General features: G+C 51.4%; 1 protein-coding gene across 3 annotated transcripts in view; it reads right to left on the bottom strand.

Annotated features, from left to right (window-relative positions):
- SULF2 (sulfatase 2) overlaps positions 1–18,289 on the bottom strand; it is a 118,353-nt gene that overhangs the window by 85,564 nt on the left and 14,500 nt on the right. For 2 of the 3 annotated variants that reach the window (XM_077167522.1, XM_077167529.1), the window contains exon 2: positions 9,594–9,878. In XM_077167522.1, the coding sequence (XP_077023637.1) occupies positions 9,594–9,771 (178 nt within the window). In that variant the 5' untranslated portion in view covers positions 9,772–9,878. Of the gene's footprint in view, positions 1–9,593; positions 9,879–14,656; positions 14,705–18,289 lie in introns of those variants that run through there. The other variant, XM_077167537.1, reaches the window with a different exon arrangement.

Below are 18,289 nucleotides of genomic sequence, written 5' to 3'. Positions count from 1 at the left end.
ATTTTTCCTTCTAGCTGCTCCAGAATTTAGGAGGCTAGAGGGCTTAAATACCTTTTTATCATCACAATAGATTTTTTTCCTTTTTTTTTTTTGTGAATAGCATATATATAAAAAAGCTATAAATTTCAAAGCACAGCACCACAATTGGTTCTAGAACATATTTCAGATTTTGACATGGTAACAATTTCAGGTTTTACTTCTAACTGCTCTAAAATACTGGAGGCTAAAAAAAAAGATATCTATTTAATGATTCAGCATTCATATTCATTTGTTAAGTCCTATCTTCTATGTATAATTCCACCATCACCTTTGATCTTTCCATCCCTCTCTTTGGGGTTGTTTGGGCTATGGAAATTCTAAATTTTTGATATTGGAAGGGTCTGTCACTAATATGGGGTAGGGAGATGGAACTATCTGATGTCTGGAGAGGCTGGGCTAGGTTTCAGGACTTATCTGGACCAGGGACCCATCTGGAGTTTGGTTTCTGAAAAGTTACTCTAGTGGCTGGAACCCTTGTGGAATCTTATATATTGCCCTAGGTGTTCTTTAGGATTGACTGGAATGGTCCTGGTTGGGGGTTGGCAGGTTATGATAGGTAGCAGGGTCTGCCTGAAGCGTGTGTAAGAGCAACCTCCAGAGTAGCCTCTGACTCTGTTTGAACTCTCTCTACTGCTGATACTTTATTAATTATACTTCTTTTCCCCCATTTGGTCAGGATGGAATTGTTGATCCCACGGTGCCAGGTCTGGATTCATCCCTGGGAGTCCTCTCCCACGTCACCAGGGAGACTTTCACCCCTGGATGTTATGTCCCATGTACGGGGGAGAGCAATGATTTCACTTGCAGAGTTGGGCTTAGAGAGACTGAGGCCACATCTGAGCAACACCAGAGGTCCTCCAGAAGTAACTCTTAGGCATGCCTATAGGTAGTCTAAGCTTCTCTGCTACCTATATAAGCTTCACAAGAGTAAGCCTCAGGCTCGAGGGCATGGCCTATGGATTAGGGTGTCCCTAAAGTTTGACACAGTATCAGGGGATTCCCTGATGCTCAGGTTTAATAGTTCCGTAGTCTTTCTCCCCTCCCTCAGGGGACTTTGCCAATACTTTTTGATTATTTGCTGAATATACTCTAGGACGTATCCAGGCATTACAGTAACCTATACAGGATTAAAGGACCTCTTTCTTATTCTGTGCTCTCTGTGTTTCAGTTGTTCAAATGAGCTATGCAGATAGGTTGAATTAGATTATGCACTACAGAAAATTTCAGTTCCAGATCAGATAAACCTTTCTTCCATTGGTCTCAAAGAGTATGTGTGGTTCTGAAATATAGACACTGTCTTCCTTACCCCTATGTTCTGAATTATTTTAACCCCAACCTGTTTGGCTTCGTTTTTATCTAAGTATCAGGTTATATATATAAAACAGCCTCTTAAAATCCAGAAATAATAATCACCACTCCGGACTTAGTGTGCCTGCTCTAAAAGTTTACAATCTAGGCCCCTGTTTTCTTATAAGCATTTTCTAAAGGTGACCAGACCATTGTTGTTTTTTTGTTTCACCAAATGTCCCACATATTCATTCAGATTGTTGCATGCCTCATGACATTGTTCCTTTTTGTAGCAGCACAACCTTTGTTCATAAGTATACACCATCGTTCCCCATTCTACTTCTCTGTCCGTGCATCCTTCAGCCACCTGCATTCATCGGGCATCATGTAGAGGGCCCAAAATCCACAGTCCATCAACACTCTCAGTTTTAGATAATTTCATTGTTCCCAAGAGACAGAAAACCAATAAACACACCCTCACCACATACAAAATCTAAACCTCCTCTTAACCTTGTCCCCCCCCATTATTTACCTCTGCTGTAGCTGTGGTAGTGCTGACGGTTTCCTTTTGAACATAGCTCACAGCATGCAACAGCAGTTTTCCCCTGTACCCTAGACTTAAACATTCTTTATACAAGAATCATATCTTTGAAGTAATTCTTATGAGAACTCATCATATTTTTAGTGTGAGTCAGTGTAACTCCAGACATTTCTTACGTGAGTGAAAACCAAGATTCTATCTTGTTTAAGCCATGGTTATTTTATGTTTTCTTTTCCATGCAGCCAAACGTAATCCTGATACACTTGGCTTCCAGAATTCAAGTGATCTCCTAAGTGTCGCTGAATTTTTAAAAAATCTTGCAGGAATGCACTTGGGAAGTTGAACACCAGGGTGGGTCCAAATGAAATTCTTCCCCCAAATAACCTGTATTCACGTGGCTTTCCAGCCCCTACAAGCAGTGTGCAGAAATGGCAGGAGGTGGGCTCTCAGAGGCTAAGTTGGAAGTTACCACCAAGCTGGTGTCCGGAATTTGGGCATATTGTGTTGGGCTTCCAGTCACCGAGCCCTACAGAGTACCCAAGCCCGCAGCCTGGGACCGAACCCCTGAATATCAGTCTGTAGCACAGGGTGTGGTTTCCTTGTGTTCACAGATGGACAGTGGAAAACTGTGTCCTGGCCAGAACCACTCCTGAGCCTTTCTTTCCAAACCAGCTGCTCCCCAAAGCAGACCTCTGAGCTGCCACGCGGGAGGCCTGAACTCTCAGGTTCACAGACCCTCTGAGAGGCGGGTGAGCGTTATGGACCCCGAAAAGCTTACACAGAGTTGGCATATAGTTTCCCCTCCCCGCACCCATGCCTGGGCCTCTCCTGGACTCCTGACTCGGATGTCTGGCTGCTACTGGACAAGCTCCACTTGGCTTCTCACAAGCATTTCCAGCACATCAGCTCCAGGGCCAAGCTCCTCACCGGGTGCAGCCATGGTTCTCTCCGTGGCTGTAAACAGCAAATTCATCCTTACGGTTGCTCAGGCCAAAACCCTGGAGGCATTCCTGACTCCTCTCTCCCATTCTTCATCTCATCCGTGAGCAAATCTCATCAGCAACACCTTCAAAGTACGGCAGCAGCTGACCACTTTCTCCCCTCCTGGTCTGAACACCATCGCCTCCTTCCTGGATGGTTGCAGTGGACTCCTGATTGCATTCTGTTCTCCACACAGCAGCCAGAGAGGGGATGTATTTAAACATCAGTCGGATGGCACCCTCCTGTGCAAAACGTTCTCCACCGGTGTCCATCTCCCTCAGAATAAAACCAAAGCCGCCCTCCGCCCCCGGGTCAAAAGCCCTGCGTGAGCCACCCCTCTATCAACTCTCCGTTGCCTCTTAGCCGTCCCCTCTTCCTGTCCTTGTCCACATGCTCTCCCATGCTGGCCTCTTCACTGCTCTGTGAGCCTGCCGAGAAGCTTCTGCCTCAGGACCTTTGCACCCACTGTTCCCTCTGCCTGGACTGCTCTTTCCCAGGGTTCCCTGGATGACTCCCTCACCTTCTTCAGGTCTTTGTTCAAATATCCCTTTCTCAGTGAGGTGACCTTAGTTAAAATCGCAACCCTCCTTGTCCCCAGCCCCTCTCCTTGCTCACTCTCTCTTCCTTGCATTACTCTCCTTAGCACTTTTCACTGTCTTGTGTATTATGTTCTTTGTCTGTCAGCTCCATAAGAACAGAGGTTTTTGTCGATTCTGTTTGCTGTGGGATCCCCAGTGCCACAGACCACCTCTGATACCCAGTAGGTAGCTCAATAAACATTTGATGAATGAATGAGACTGGTGGAGAGTGTGAGCAGCCATCCTTGAAAGAGAGCCATGTGAGAGTGCCATGGACATCTGGACTTGACACACCAAACCCTTGGCCCTCTCCACACCAGTTCTTGAGTCTTCCTTTAGGGACCCACCTGTCTCCCGACTCTCAAACCGCATGTTCTAGTGGCTTGGCCCCATCCCTGCTGGCCAATCATTGTATTCCATTCTCATGACTGGTTCAGGGTAGACCAGATATCCCAGAGAGTTCCAGACCCAAGAGATTCTAAATTTGGGGATTTTATTGGCATTCATAGGAAAGAGAAGCTTTCTTTCCAGGGGGACGTCTCACTGCAGCATTACCACTGCAGGGGTGCCACGTGGACAGCTGACCTGAGTTGAAGCTAACTTAGAGGAAAGCTGAGCTCAGGGAAATGAGGGACAGATGTCTGACATCTCTTGAGCTTCTGGATCAAACCACACCTGAAGGTAGGATTACATTTGGACTTTTTAATCTACAAGAGTCAAAAAAATTCCTTTTTTTGTTTGTTTGCTCTATTCCTTTTGAGTTGGGTTTCTCTTACTTGTAACAGAGATCCCATCCTGGCAGAGTGGTTGTGACGTGTTTTTACACCCAGTGGGATACTTGTGCCCACAGTTCCCGTGCAGCCCTCCAGCACCACCCCTTGGCTGGAGGCCTTTTGTCAGGTGCGGGGGTCGAACCCTGTTCCCCAGGACACACAGTAATGGTGGAAGAAGAGCCCATGGTAGAGTTGATTGACAAACGCACTCCTAATTGGGGGAGATGTCCGTGTGTCACACTTGCACACCTGGCAGAGTGTGTGTCTCTGCTTGCCACTCCCAGCTCTCCCTGAGTGAGCGTGGGCTGCCGGCCTGCTCCACTGTGTGTGTGTGTGTGTGTGTGTGTGTGTGTGTGTCTGTGTATATATATATATATATATATATATATATATATATATATATGCATGGTCCAGGAATCAAACCCAGGTCTCCTACATGTAAGGTGAGCATTCTACCATGGAACCACCCGTGCACCCTGGAGGAACTTCTATATTAATCCTGCCACTCAGTGCCTTGAGCCATTTACATTAAAGAACTTTTTTTTTTTCAGCAAGGCTGCACTCAAGGAGGCGTGGCCTTATTGATGAGACTGAGGTTTACATACATGTAATATGTGGCAGGTCCTTCACCCTCATGAGTACCTTAGGTAGAGAGATCATTATCCCATTTCATGGATGAGTATACCCTGGCACAGAGAGGTCAGGGAACTGTCCCAAGGTCACACAGCCGCCATCTGGCTAAGGAGCTCTTGCTGTCACATGCTTATTCTGGGTGTTTTCATTTAAAGATAAAAGGCAAAGGATCCTTCTGAAATGTGGACATTTGTTCCCAGGTTCACCCACTCTTGCGGCATATCCTTAAAGCCACTCCTCGAAGTGTTCTCTAAAAGGTGCCTGCCTGCTGCCCGGCATGGATGCTCAGGAAAAGCTGCTGTGCAGAAGCAACCCTGGATGCTGGCCTTTGGGGTCTCACTGCACCTCCACCCACCAGAGCCCCCACATCAGTGGGGCCCCTACATTAAAAATCCTTGACTCATGCTTGAGAAAGTTCCTCCCTTTCCAGGTCTCTCTCCCCTGACTAGAGGAGGAGGCCTCATCGGGGGCTTCTCCATCTTCACCGCCGCTCTCAGAACTGCCAACCACCCTTTATTGCAAAGAGACACAGGCCCCGGAGAAGGCAGCATCTTGCTAAAATTTACCAACACTGCTCAGTTTCCATTGTACTTGCTTCTGCAGTGACCTACCAAAGGTTACAGATACTGCTTCTCCATTTAGAGTCAGAATTTAAAGCTTTCTTTTAAAATAATATTTTTTAAGCTTCAAAAGTGAGTCCAGTTAAAGAAAATCTTAAGTGATCGAACAGATGGGCCTGGGAAATTGCAAACATTCTCTTGCTTCAGGCAAGGACCATGCCTTACTCATCGGGGTGTGTGAGCGCCTGCCCTGGCGCTGGAACCCAGCGGAAGTTCACCAAAGGTTTGCTGGGACTGGATTAAAGAGGAAAGCCTGGCAGAACCCACCCGTGCTATGGCCTCCTTGGCTGCAGGACACATGCCAAAAAACCTCCCCTTCCAGTCAAGATGGCCTGCCAAAAGGCTGAAGGCCTCTGAGGGTCACCCAAACACAGGGCTATCCCCAGTTGCTTTGACAATTTAATGATAATTTGGGTCATTCAGGAGCCACCAAGCTCTTGGACCCAGTTCCCTGGGCATTGACACTTCCAAGGACAGCTCAGGGAGGCATGTCAAATGCGCGCAGGGAAAGGAGAAATGGTCATACACAGTACAGCATTCCCCAAGCCTGCCCTGTGGTTAGGAAACAAGATGAGCCCCTCTCTGCTGTGTCCTGCACTCATTAGGGTCTGTTCCTGCAGCCTGGGACTGCAAGGAAGCCTTGGATTGTCTTGGTCGAGAAGTTTCCAGCCCTGAGAAGTGTCAGAATCGCTGCATGGATGAGCAGAAAATAGCAGATGATAAATTTTTTAGGACCACCCTCCGCCTGTCAGTTGTAGCAGACTGTGAGATAATGTGCTGGGCTTTTTTGGAACATGCATTATTGATCTGGGCCTGTCTAGTGGTTTATAAAAAGCCCATCACTGCCCACCCCAACCCCCATGCCTCACCTCCTGAAAGGACCTCAGCTGCTTTCAAAAGCTGGTTCAACCACTGGAGGAACTCTGGTTTGTTTGTGGAAGGGAAGACTTTTAGGCACTGATTTATGCAATTTAGTGCTGCCAGGCGAGAGCTAACAGATGCCACAGACTCTAAACCCGCCACATCCATTTCCTGAAATTTATTTTTCAGAAACACTCACTCGCATATGCAAAAGATGTGTGTCTAAAGACATTCCCGGCCATATCATCTGTAGCAGTGAAGAACTAACAACCTGGAAACAACTCAGCATCATAGCTCCTCATCAGGCCCACACTCCTTTCACTGTATTTGTTTATTCTCCTGCTTTCATGGAAGCATTCATTACGGATGCAAAATTATAATTAGAGCCCAGCCTCCGGTCGGTAGGATCACCCGAGCTGCTCCTAGGAGCTGTGTGCACCCCCCTGCCTGTGGGTCAGGCCGCACACGGAGACGTCACCCTTGCTTCTCCTCTTTTCTTCAGCCCCCACATCCAGCGCACTCATCAGGTGACCTCCCAAACACGCACCAGCGGGAGCATGTGTCCTCTGCTCAGCTGCTTCCACGTGGACCGAGCTTCCACTGCTGCCTGCCCAGTGATCATGATGCCTCCCGAAGGGTCTCCCTGCTCCTGCCCGTGCCCTCTACAGTCCAGTTCCAACGTAACAACCAGAAGGGTCCTGTCGGAACCCAAGTCAGGTCACGCCCCTGCCCTGCTGTAGGCCTCCCCGCAAGCCATGTCCATCTCAGAAAGAATACAACTCGACCCCTCACCCTGGCCTACAAGACCTCAGGGGACTGACCACCTGGCCCGGCCCTCCACCCACGCCCTGGCTCCCTCCACTCCAGCTCACCGACACTCTTTTTGCCTCCATTCCCACCAAGCTCAGTCCCAGCTCGGCATCTCTGCCTTTCCTGTTCTCTCCTTCCGGAACGGGCCCTCCGCATGTCTCCCGCTCCTGTCACCGTGGGCTTCACATAGTTGCTGAGGGAATGAACAAACGCCCGGGGGTTCTCAAGTTCCCAGGCGTGCCTACGGCCGAGACAGCGCAGAGGCCACTGAGGGAGGCCACGGAGCTCTCAGGTCCAGTTGCTGCCCGCAAGCCCTCTCTGCAAAATTCTGCCTGGACGACAAAACTCATGCCACTGTGGTCACAGTCCAAAAACCACCCACGGTTATCAAATGCAGCTCATCCTAAATGCTGCTGGGGAGACACAGCGTGTGTGTCAAATTGTCGATACAAGCTCTGGGCTCTGATTGCTTCCTAGCTGCAAATTCTTTTTGCACTGATAAGCACCCTGAGAAAAATCTATACTTGTGATTACTAATACAAATCATTATAAGAAGGGACTTGGTTTTATATAAATCATCTTTCCTTGGCGGCTTAAAGACTGAATCATGTTTTTAATAATAGATCCAAAAAGGGCATAGATTTGCAGTCAGATCTGTACCACAATCTTGCATTTGGTGCCAAGACTTACCAGTAAATCTTTAAATTTGTTGCCATCAACAATATTCTAAATGCCCCTGTCCCATGACAGAGGGACAGACACTAACGGTCCACCCCTCCCTCCACTGATCAGCGACTGGCATTCCTTATCAGTGATGAGACCCTCCTGCCTCTCTCTCCAGTCTCATGTTATAGGTCCCTTCCCAGGACCCCCTGCACTCCAGCCTCAGGGCCTTTGCACATGCTATTTCCTCTCCCGGAGAGTCTTTCTCCCAACGCTCAAAACAGTGTAGTTCTGATGAGAAGGGCCATCTAACTTGTAGGAGCAGGACAGAGCCTGAAGCTGTGCACCGTCCAGGGTGGCACTTGCCTAAATGAGATGTGTAAAATATATGCCAGATTTCAATATACAAACTCTAAAAAATGTAAAACATCTCATTACTGATGTTTTATACTGATTGTATGCCTAATGACAATATTTTGGATATATTGGGTATAGAACAAAATTATTATTAACATTAATTGAACTTTTAATTTTTTTTTAATGTTGCTATTAGAAATACATGATCGCATACGTCACCTGCATTTGTGGCTTGCAGTATATTTCTATAGGACAGTGCTGGTGTAGGGTTTAACGTGGAGAAATGAAATCATGGAATCAACAAATTCAAGGGGGGAGAAGAGATGATATAAAGAGAAAGGGGGTTCCCAAAAGTGAGTGTGAACCCCATGTGCAGTGTGACCTGGGGAGCCGATAAGGTAAGAGGAACCCCAGAGGCTCAGTGACGGGGTCTCCTCAAAGTAATGACAAGATGGCGAGAAAAGCCTCATGCAAATGACAAGGTCCACAGCTCAGGGCGGGGAACCCCACGGTCTTGCTTAGGAGTGGGGTGGGGGCTCTGCGGATGGTTCATACAGGCAGAGGCCTAGGGGGCTGGTGGGAATACAGGGAGGTGCTGAGACGGTGAGCTGGGGAAGCCCTCAGCACTGTGCCCTCAGCCCCTGGCACACCACTCCGGGGGACATGAACTAAACTTGGCAGAGACCTGTCCTCACCTGCCCCACCTGTGCCCACAGTGCTGTGAGGTGAGGGAGCTCAGCTTGGCCTCCTGCTGGAACCACTTTTGTGAACTGGGGTGTGGCACCAGCAGCAGCAATGCTTCCTGCCATGACAACCCTCCCTGCACCTGGGCCACCAAGGAAGGCCAAGCCCAGCCAAAGCCGCTGAGATCGGTGGAGCAAGGAGTCTGCGTGCACAATGTACCCAGGAAAACACATGCACACACACGCACGTGCACACACGTGGGCTGGCCCTTGTGTTTGGTGTCGGCTCAGGCATCACCCTCTCTGAAGGCCCCTCCCCAATTCCCAATCACAAGCAGCTCCGACCACCACCACTGCACATCACCCTCTGATATTTGCTCCGGTATTTGTTCCTCCTTGAAAGCTGTGTGGACATTTACATGCTATCACGCTGCCTCTCTGTCTGCTCCGCCCCTGCAAGCAGGCGTGGTGTCTTATTCAATACTGCAGTCCCAGGTGCTGGAAATGTCCCTGCACGGAGCAGGCACTCGCTAGGAATTTGTGGGAAACAGTGACTTGGTCATGTTCTCCTTAAGCCTCTGGAGAAGCCCAGGAACAGCTCTGCAGGAGGGACAGCCTGGAGACCCCTCCCTGATGCATCTGGGTTTAAATCCACTTCTACAGGAACGCTCCACATCTACACGGCCGCCCTGCCCCAGGAGCCTTAGACCGGTGTGGGGACCCCCCCTGCCTCCCCCCGCGGCCCCAGAGCCCCCCCAGGACCTCACCCAGCTCCACGTCCTGGTCGTCCGTCAGCACCAGGATGATGTTGGGCCGGATGTTCCTGCGGTCCCGCTGGAACCGGCCGTCCAGGCGCGGCTGCTTCAGGAGCGCCCCGCTTCCGTCCAGCAGAGAGAAGACGGCTGCGGCCGCCAGCAGGCAGGGCAGGGGCCCGGGGGTGCCCATTTTATCGTTATAAGTTTTTGGTGGTCTGTTGCGTCTTTCAGAATGAAGGAACGTGTCGTTGCGTTTTGTGGATGTTTCTCTTCCCTCTTCCCTCTTTACTCACGGACCTAAAGGGAAAGCATCAGGTCAATACACGTGTACAGGATGCCCTGCTGCCAGCACTTGCATGATGATTTGCATAATGTCTTCCGGCAGGAGCAGTGAGATTTGCTTTGGACAGGGGTCGCAATAGCGGAGCAAAATCCTAACTGCTGAAGTCAGAAGAAAAATACGTGCAATTTTCCCGGGCCACGGACTGGCAGAAAAGCCTCTGGAGACACTTCTGCGGACAGAACCTCTCCCGTGAGCCTCTGGATGAGGCGGAGCAGCCCAGGCTCAGAGACTCAGCCTGCCCCCAAAACCCCACCAGCTCACGCAGACCTCCCCAGAGAAGGGGACGCAGCAGCCCAATCGGGACAAGCACTTCTGCACCCCCCTGTCCGCGGCACCGTGGGGGCCACAGGCGAGCAGGGAGATGCCCAGCTCTTGAGCAGCCTGTAGCCCTCCGGGGGCTTGCCCAAGCTCGGGGTCCCAGCGACAGCATCTGCTTTGTGCTGGGAGACCTCTCCCAGCCTCCACCCCTGTGTCTCACCCGCCAGCCCAGCTTCCCCGGGAGTAAACCAGTGAGGAGCCTCAGATTTCCCAGCACTGAAATGGGACAGCAAGGCCCCTCCCATGGGGTCCTTTTGAGGACTTAATCCCATGGGGATGTGCATGAAAGCCCCGTGTCAGCAGAACACATAGCTGGACAAATGTCATTCCTTTTATCCTTAAGTTGCAGAATATACAACACAACCAAAAGAGGGTGAAGGGCTAGAAGGCACAGAGAAAAGAACTGTCACAGTCACCTGGCCCCTGCCAGTGAGGCCACAAGCGAAGGTGGGTGACAGAAGGTGGGGGGTGCAGGAAACCTGGGCCCCGGCAGCTTTCTGATCTCGCTTGGCTCTCCGCGGTCATTTCTCTACTTCTTGAGGAAATGAGCCTTCAAGTTCTGTCCTAAAATAGACTTTCGGTCTCATTTATTTAAAATGAGAGAGAGAAAGAGAGAGACAGGCAGACGTGTTGGGAGGAAACCAAGTGCCCTGGAGTTGGGTTGAATCGTCACCGTCTCGGTGACCTTGAAGACAGGCACACGGTCACCTAGGGGGTCTCCACCCTCTCACCCCCTGTCCTCCATTCTCCCCAGGGCAGCCAGAGGGATCTTCTGAAAATACAAATCAGTTCATATCACTCATCTTCTCAAGCCCCCCCCCCTTGGGTTCTCATTGTCAAAGCACAAAGTACAAACTTCCTCCCAGCGCTTACTGGCCTGCCATGACCTGCCCCCTGCCCACCTCTCCCCTCCTCTCAGTTGCAATCCAGCCCCACTGCCTTCTTTCTGTGGCTTGGACATCTCAAGCTTGTTCCTGCCCCAGGACCTTTGCACTTGCTGTTCTTTATAACTCAAGAGCCTTTCCTGGATTTTGCAGGATGGCTGCATTCTCCTCTGCTAAGTCTGGTGCAAATGTCACTCCTTTGGTTAGGCCCACACATCCCTCTCTAGCATGCAGTAGCTCCCTCTACATGTGGCCACAGCTCCCTTCCAGGCCTCTTCCCAGCTCCAAGCTTCACTAGCTCAGGCTCCACCATGCCCTTCTTTTTTTTTAACATATATACAAAAAAACAATAAATTTGAAAGTACATTTTAACAATTAATTATAGAACAGATTTCAAGTTTGCTATGGGTTACACTTCCACAATTTCAGGTTTTTCCTTGTAGCTGCTCCAAGCACATTTATCAGTATAATGATTCAGCAGTCAAACTCACTTGTTAGTTTCTAACTTCTCTGTCATAACTCCTCCTTCTCTGATCCTTCTCCTAATCTATAGGGATCTTTGGGGAATGCCCATTCTAACCTTTTCATGTTGAGAAGGTGTGTCAACACTAAAGGATACGGGGATATAATTGGGTGATGTTCTTGGAAAGGCTGGTCCCTCTGGGTTTCAGGACTTATCTGGCCTGGAAACCATCTGAAGGTTTTAGGTTTCTGAAAAGTAAACTCAGAGCATGAAACTTTTGTAGGATCTCAGCTAGAGCCCCAGGTGTTCTTTAGGGTTAACAGAAATGATGTTGGTTGGGGTTTTCCCTCCCTCCTTTTGCCACTTCAAGCCTTGGGTGGTGGCTCTTCTCAGCTGCTAATTTCTGGGTGCCACATTAGTCCTCGTTGGCTCCCAGCTACCCGTGACATACTGCTCCATTCACTGCAGGGACCTAACACAGTTCTTGCCTTTGGCATGCGTCTTTCTTCTGGCATCTCCCCCACCCTAGGGGAGGCCAGGAGCAGGTTCCATGCATCGCTTCCCTCCCCAGGGGCCTCCAACAGGACATCTGTGCAGAGAGACGAGCCAGGAGTGACATTATTAGTGCAGCTGGGGACAGACCCAATGCAGAGGAATCCAACACAGGAACTGTGAGTTTCACGGGCCTAGGGGGCTAGCACAGACTCCCTTCTCAATCTCCTCGGCTATTAAAGCCTCCATCTCATAACAGCCAGAGCACTTATTAGGCACCTGCTTTGTGCCACGTTGTGTGATGGCTGAAAGCACAACTTTAGAGTTACGGGCTGAGTGACCCTGGGCAAGTTACTTAACTCCTCAGTGCTGCAGTTTCCTCCTCTATAAAACAGACATGAAGGATTAAAGGGACTAACAGAGAGAATGCTGAGAACAGAGCCGGGCACATGGTATTAACTAGAATACACAACCCATAGTGTGAACCATTATTCAATGTGACCACGGCCACTGCAGTTGTGGCCTGTGCTGAGCCCTTTCGTGGCAGCCTTCCCCGTGATCCTCACCACAACCCTACTGCATAGGAGCTACTATTACCTCCCTGTCCACCCATTTCACAGCTGAGAAAACTGAGGCTTAGTCACCGTCCCGAGATCACGCAGGGAGAGACCGGCAGAGACAGTGTTGGAACTCTGTTCTCGGGCTGCTTGCCAGGCTCCCGCATCACCAAACACAGGTTCTCCAGCTTCCCCCACTCAAGTGGGGCACGCACACTGCTCCCTCTGTCTGCACAGCCCCTCTACTATTATTTGTTTAACGTTTCTTTAAATGGCTTCAAAACAAAGACACAAATACATGTTTTTGAGAAAGAAAACTTTCTATCCAAAGATAAATGGAAAAATCGGCATCCTTGCTATAAATAGCGCTAACCACAAAAATAAAGACAAAACAAGTTAACACACTGTTACTAAATTCTCTCACTTGCTTTTTAAGGGAGATTAGCAGGCAGTGAAAAAAGAGTCAAAGCACATTAGCACTTTCTGCTGGAGATAATGGGGAGGCTGCCAAGGAGTTGGGAATGGAAAAGGAGTACCGTTCTAGGCATCTGATCGGTCCCAAACTGCCCCAATCATGGGTGTTCACTCTCTCCCTGGGGCAATACCCTGGGATGCTCTGTGTTGCTGACACAGCTGCCAGCCCACTACAGTGCCCATCCGTGCTCCTTCAGACACACAGACACCATAAAACAGTATGGAGAGCATTTCCAAGGGATGCCAATAAATAATTCTTAAACCAGAAATAATATCAATGCCTACTGAGTGCTTATGGAGGGTTGTTGCCTCTGCTCTTGGGTATGTGACATGTATTCACTTGTTTAATCTGTGTAGCCACCTCGTGATATTATACCCATTTTATGGATGAAGACACCAAGGCACGATCACATGGCTAAACAAGTGGCAGGCCAGTGTTCAATCCCAAGGTCTGGCCTGAGTCTGCCTGCTCAGTCAGTATACCCTGACAACAGATTTCTGGGCAAGTTCCTAAGAGTCTCCTAGCCTCAGTTTCCCAATTTGACAAATGAAGCAGCAGGCAGCCAGCTGCCCTGTGATGGCCTTCTTGGCTCTGGGCCTGAGACGCAAAAGTGCAGGAATGAGTGGGGAGGGGCAGTCTGTATCAGAGCTGGGGTCAGGTGGGGGCTGGTGCCAGGGGGCTGGCACCCACAGTGGTCTGATAGCACCTCCACATCGAATGCCCACCATCAACCAGGTGGGATTCTCTTCCCCTGGACTGAAGTCAAAGCTCTGCAAACAGAGGCTGGAGAATAACAGGAGCTAATTATTTCATCAAATCAAGTCACCAGAGGCTCAATTTTTTGATGAATTTCCTCCGCTCTGACATCTCCTGGCCTTGCACCAGCCTCCCTCCGGATGCTGAAGAAATCAGTTAGGAATGGCACAAGGGGTTATGCTTCCACCTCTTCCTTTATTGGGAAAAGATTCAAAGCGGATGAACGAGAAAGAATCTGGAAGTTGGTGTAGCGTGGGCGACCCGGCATTCCGCCTGAGCCCTGGACACCAACTGTCCGTTGCTACCAGCTCATTTCTCCACCCTCCGGCTGCTTCTCTTCGCCCTGCGGCTCCTCACGGGTGCTGGGGCGGGAAGGCTTCTCAGGAAATGCCGGTTCCTGGAACACCCAGACATGCACGCACTCCTGCTTCTGGAGTCATCTGTCCATCCGCAAAGAGGTGCGGGAGCGGGCCTGGGGTGATCGATGAGCCCCTGCCTCGCACCCAGGACCTCCCAGTCTGGGTGAGAAAGACCCAGAACGGGCTGTTTTCCTGGGAGGATCCCCGAATCCAACAAGGACCACAGAGAGGAGCTGGGGTGGGAGAGGCCGAGCGCGGGCCAGCAGCCGGGAAAAGGCCGGGAGAGGCGAGCAGAAGAGAGTGGCGCTGGGGGGCGCGCCGAGGCCTGGCGCAGGCCCAGGCACCCTCCCGCTTCCCCTCTTCTCCATCCACCCCACGGGTACCGCCCGGGACCGCCCCCCCGCGCTCCGTGGGGTCCCCGCCTCCACCTGGCCCTTCCTCCGGTCTCCACCCAGCAGGCAGAGCATCTCCCTGAAATAAAGCCAGAACCCGTCTTCTTCCGCCGGAAGTGCTCCGAGGGCTCCCTCCAATAGAGTGAGAACCCCAAACCCTCTAGAGCCCTCCGAGGCCCTGTGCCCTCGCCACCCACCTGTTTGTCCTTCCTCCCACCCAATTCCCCTCACAGGAGGGGCACGTGACCCCGGCGAGGCCAATCAGTACCGTCCATTCCTCTAGCCCCAGTGATTGGCCCACCCACAGACATGTGACCGGAGCCTGGCCAATGAGAGAGAGGGCCCCGCAGAAGAGACGCGCCATCCTGCAGCGTGGGTGGCGGGCGAGGGCCCTGGTCGGCTGCGGGGAGTCGGGGTGCGCCCTGACGAGTGCCCACTGTGGCTCGTGCCGGCCGGAGTTAGGCCTATCATCTGCGACAGCGAGCACCCAGACCGACGCAGTCAACGCCCTAAAAGGTTGAGGGTGAATGACCAAAACGCAGGCCTCCCCCCCCATCCGGGCAGTTTTCCTGAGCTAATTCACCGCACCCTTCAGCTCCTGACCCGAGTCAGGGTGCCACGCTTGCGGAAGAGGAAGTGGAGGCACAGAGAAGTTCTGTAACTGGCCCAAGGTCACACAGCTTGGGCCTGAATGTCGTCCCTTCGGCCTCTCTCTGCCCTGCCCTGTGCTCAGCGAGACCCACACGGGTAAGACACATCAGCAGGCCCTTCTCTGAATCCTGTTGGGTTTGGCCAAGGGAAGCACCGACGGGACTGAAGGGTGGGAGGAGAGAGAGGCCAGGGCATTCGTTCCCGGCGCCTTCCCACCAGGTTGCTGTGACCTGTCCGCATCCTTCTGTCCCTGGACTGAGCGCCACAGTGCCCACTGGTGTCCCTGCCAGGTTCCCGCATCTGTTCCCTGCCGTCGCCAGCCCTAAGGATTCCCTTGTGGTCTACTCACACTTTTGTAAAGAGTCTCTTTCTCAAACCTGTTCATCCTCCAGTTGGATGGTAGCACTTATTTCCTGCTGCACCCTGGACTGATAAAGCAAGTAAGGTGCCTGAGATTTGCATTCAGACGCTCTGACCCCAGAGCCCCTCTCTGAACTCCTATGCTCCCTTGGAAACCACTGAACAATACGAGGGGCTCGGGTTAAATGTGTTGCATAATGGTAACAAGGGAAAAGTGGTGCTCTAGGAGCAACCCGGGAGGTCTTCCTGGAGTAGTACACACAGTAAAGTTTGAGAAGCCAATAGGAACAAGGTTCTGCTGTACCACAGGATCTGGACAGACGCTGAAGAAGGGGATGGACGACAAGAGTGATTCAGGCAGGGCAAACAACTTGAGAAAACAAAAGGCAAGGGAACTCAGGCAGGAGAGAGGTGAAGTGGGAGGGATGGGAATATGTGGTCCCAAACCTCGTAAGTTCAGAAGTTGTCTAGACAGAGAATGACACCACATCTGTTAAACCTTACACTCCCATGGTGCCTCCCCCACTTCCTGGCTGTAGGCTTTTTCCAGCCTTCCTCAGGCTGTCAAAGAAAGGACAGGAGCTCCTTTCACAGAGCCTTCCCTGTCTTCCCTTCTATCCCACAGTCATCTGGTAGCATTCTGTGCCTGTTTTTGGAATTCCAGCTGGAGTCTGAGAACCAAGCTTGCTCTCAAGAGAAGGACAGGGGACAAAAGAAGCGTCCTTTAGAGGGAGGAGGGAAGGGACAGGTTTTAAGATAAGGGCTTAGCTGTGGGGTGAGAATTCAGGAATAAGGAGAAGGGTAAAGAGTAGGTCAAGAGCTTGGAGCTCCAGAGCCCAAGCAGTTATGCAGGCAACAGGATTTTTATTGGGGACCTAAGATGTGCCAGACGCCATTTATGACATTGGGGATGCAGCTGTGAACAAAATGAAGCCCGTACCCTCCAGGAGCTGATGTTCTAAGGAATCAACAGATCAAAAGTTAGAGTTGAAGGACTCCAGCAAAGGTGAACATGGTCAGAAAACGAGACTGGAAATAACAGCAGGCTACAGGTGAACTGTTAGGGCACAGGTTATGGTTGGAGTTCAAAGAAAGTTTGGAACCAATATATTCTTCCTGGGAAACTGAGTATCACTTTCAGTTTGAGGGGCTGTACAATTGCTTATCCAAATATCTGAATACTCCCTACGTGCAAGGGATTTCCACGATCAGTGAAAGAAACAGACAAAAATCCCTACTCTCAGGGAGCTGACGTTCTAAAGAGTGAAGACAAAGTGGTAAGTGCCTAGGGGGGAATGCAGTGTGGCAGACGAGGGTCCTGGGGCCACACTGCCTGGGTTGAACTGACTCCAACATCTCCCAGCTGTGAGGCAAGTAACTTTACCCCTTGCAGCCTCAGGGTCTTCATCTGTAGAAGGGGGACCACAGAGTCCTTACCTGGGAGACCTGGGGGGGCGGGGATATAAGCAGTAGGCACCCAGTAAGTGTTGCTTCGTGCTATTTGTTAGGTTTGAGCTCCCCAACATCGCACCCTTTCTATAGTGGCTCTCAGTTTTTTTGGAGATTCTGTCTTCTCCCATCCTCAGTCCATAAGGATTGAATTAGGCCCCACTCTGAGGCTCGACCAGGCCTGAGGTGAGCATTCCCAGAGCTGTGGGTACTGACTGACTCCTATCAATTGGCCAGGCCACCCTGGTGCTATCTTGCCTCCTGTGGGTGGAGGGTGGCCCCAGCTGGAGGAGAGCCGTGCAGCCCCGTGGGGCAAGCTGGGTCTCAGGGGCAGGGCTACCACCCGGATCCCGCCCCGGGGGCAGGAGGAAGATTTTACCTCCTGAGTCTTTGTTTCAGGCACTGATAAATTCTTTTTCTTTCAGCCAGCTTGAGCTGTTTTCTTTTTCAGGTCAGCTTTGTCACACTTTGACTCTGTAGGGACATGAATCCAATTCCCTTTTTTCCTTGAGACAAGTTCAAATGCCTTTTTCTGCCACTTGCAACTGAACGAGTCCCAGTGGCAGAGCAAGCTGGTGGCGGGGGCGGGGGGGGTGTGTGTGGTGCTGCCCCGGGCGCCACCCGGCCAGGCTCCTCCCTTGGTGCACAGAGCGCCTGTCCCAGCCGCTGCCTGAGCTCGGGCACACGTCCCCATCCTTACGTGTCACAGGATAAGAGAAAGGTGGCCGGCAGAGCAGAAGGAGCATGGGCGTGGGCACTGGGCGTTCTGGTCCTGACTCGGCCACTCCAGCAGTGACGTGGGTCTCTGCTGACGAGGAAGATGGGCTGCCCCGGGCGTGGCTCTGGAGAGTGGGGTGGGCGGAGAGGGCCGTCCCTGGCCTCCCTGCCGGAACGTCCCCCTTCGCTTGTGCTCAGCCTCTGCCCAGGGCTGCTCCCCGCATGGGACTCATCACAGCATGCCCTTCCTTCGTGGACCCTTTGGTTCAGTTTTCTATTTGGGGGGTGGGGAGTCATTCCCCTCCCTGGGAATGTAGGCTCCGCGGGGCAGGGCTGGCTTGCTCTCTCACTCATCCCGGCAGCCCAGCCCCTGGCCTGGCCTCGGCACTCATTGCTCCTGTCCGCCGACTCGGTTTACTGAGCACCTCCTGTGCCTCAGGCCCTCTCAGAGCTGGGGATCTGGATGTGAACAAAGTAGACAAAAGTCTTGGC

Source organism: Tamandua tetradactyla, chromosome 1, assembly GCF_023851605.1.
Source record: "Tamandua tetradactyla isolate mTamTet1 chromosome 1, mTamTet1.pri, whole genome shotgun sequence".
In the NCBI taxonomy this organism is placed as follows: domain Eukaryota; kingdom Metazoa; phylum Chordata; class Mammalia; order Pilosa; family Myrmecophagidae; genus Tamandua; species Tamandua tetradactyla.
This window is presented reverse-complemented; position numbering and strand designations above follow the sequence as displayed.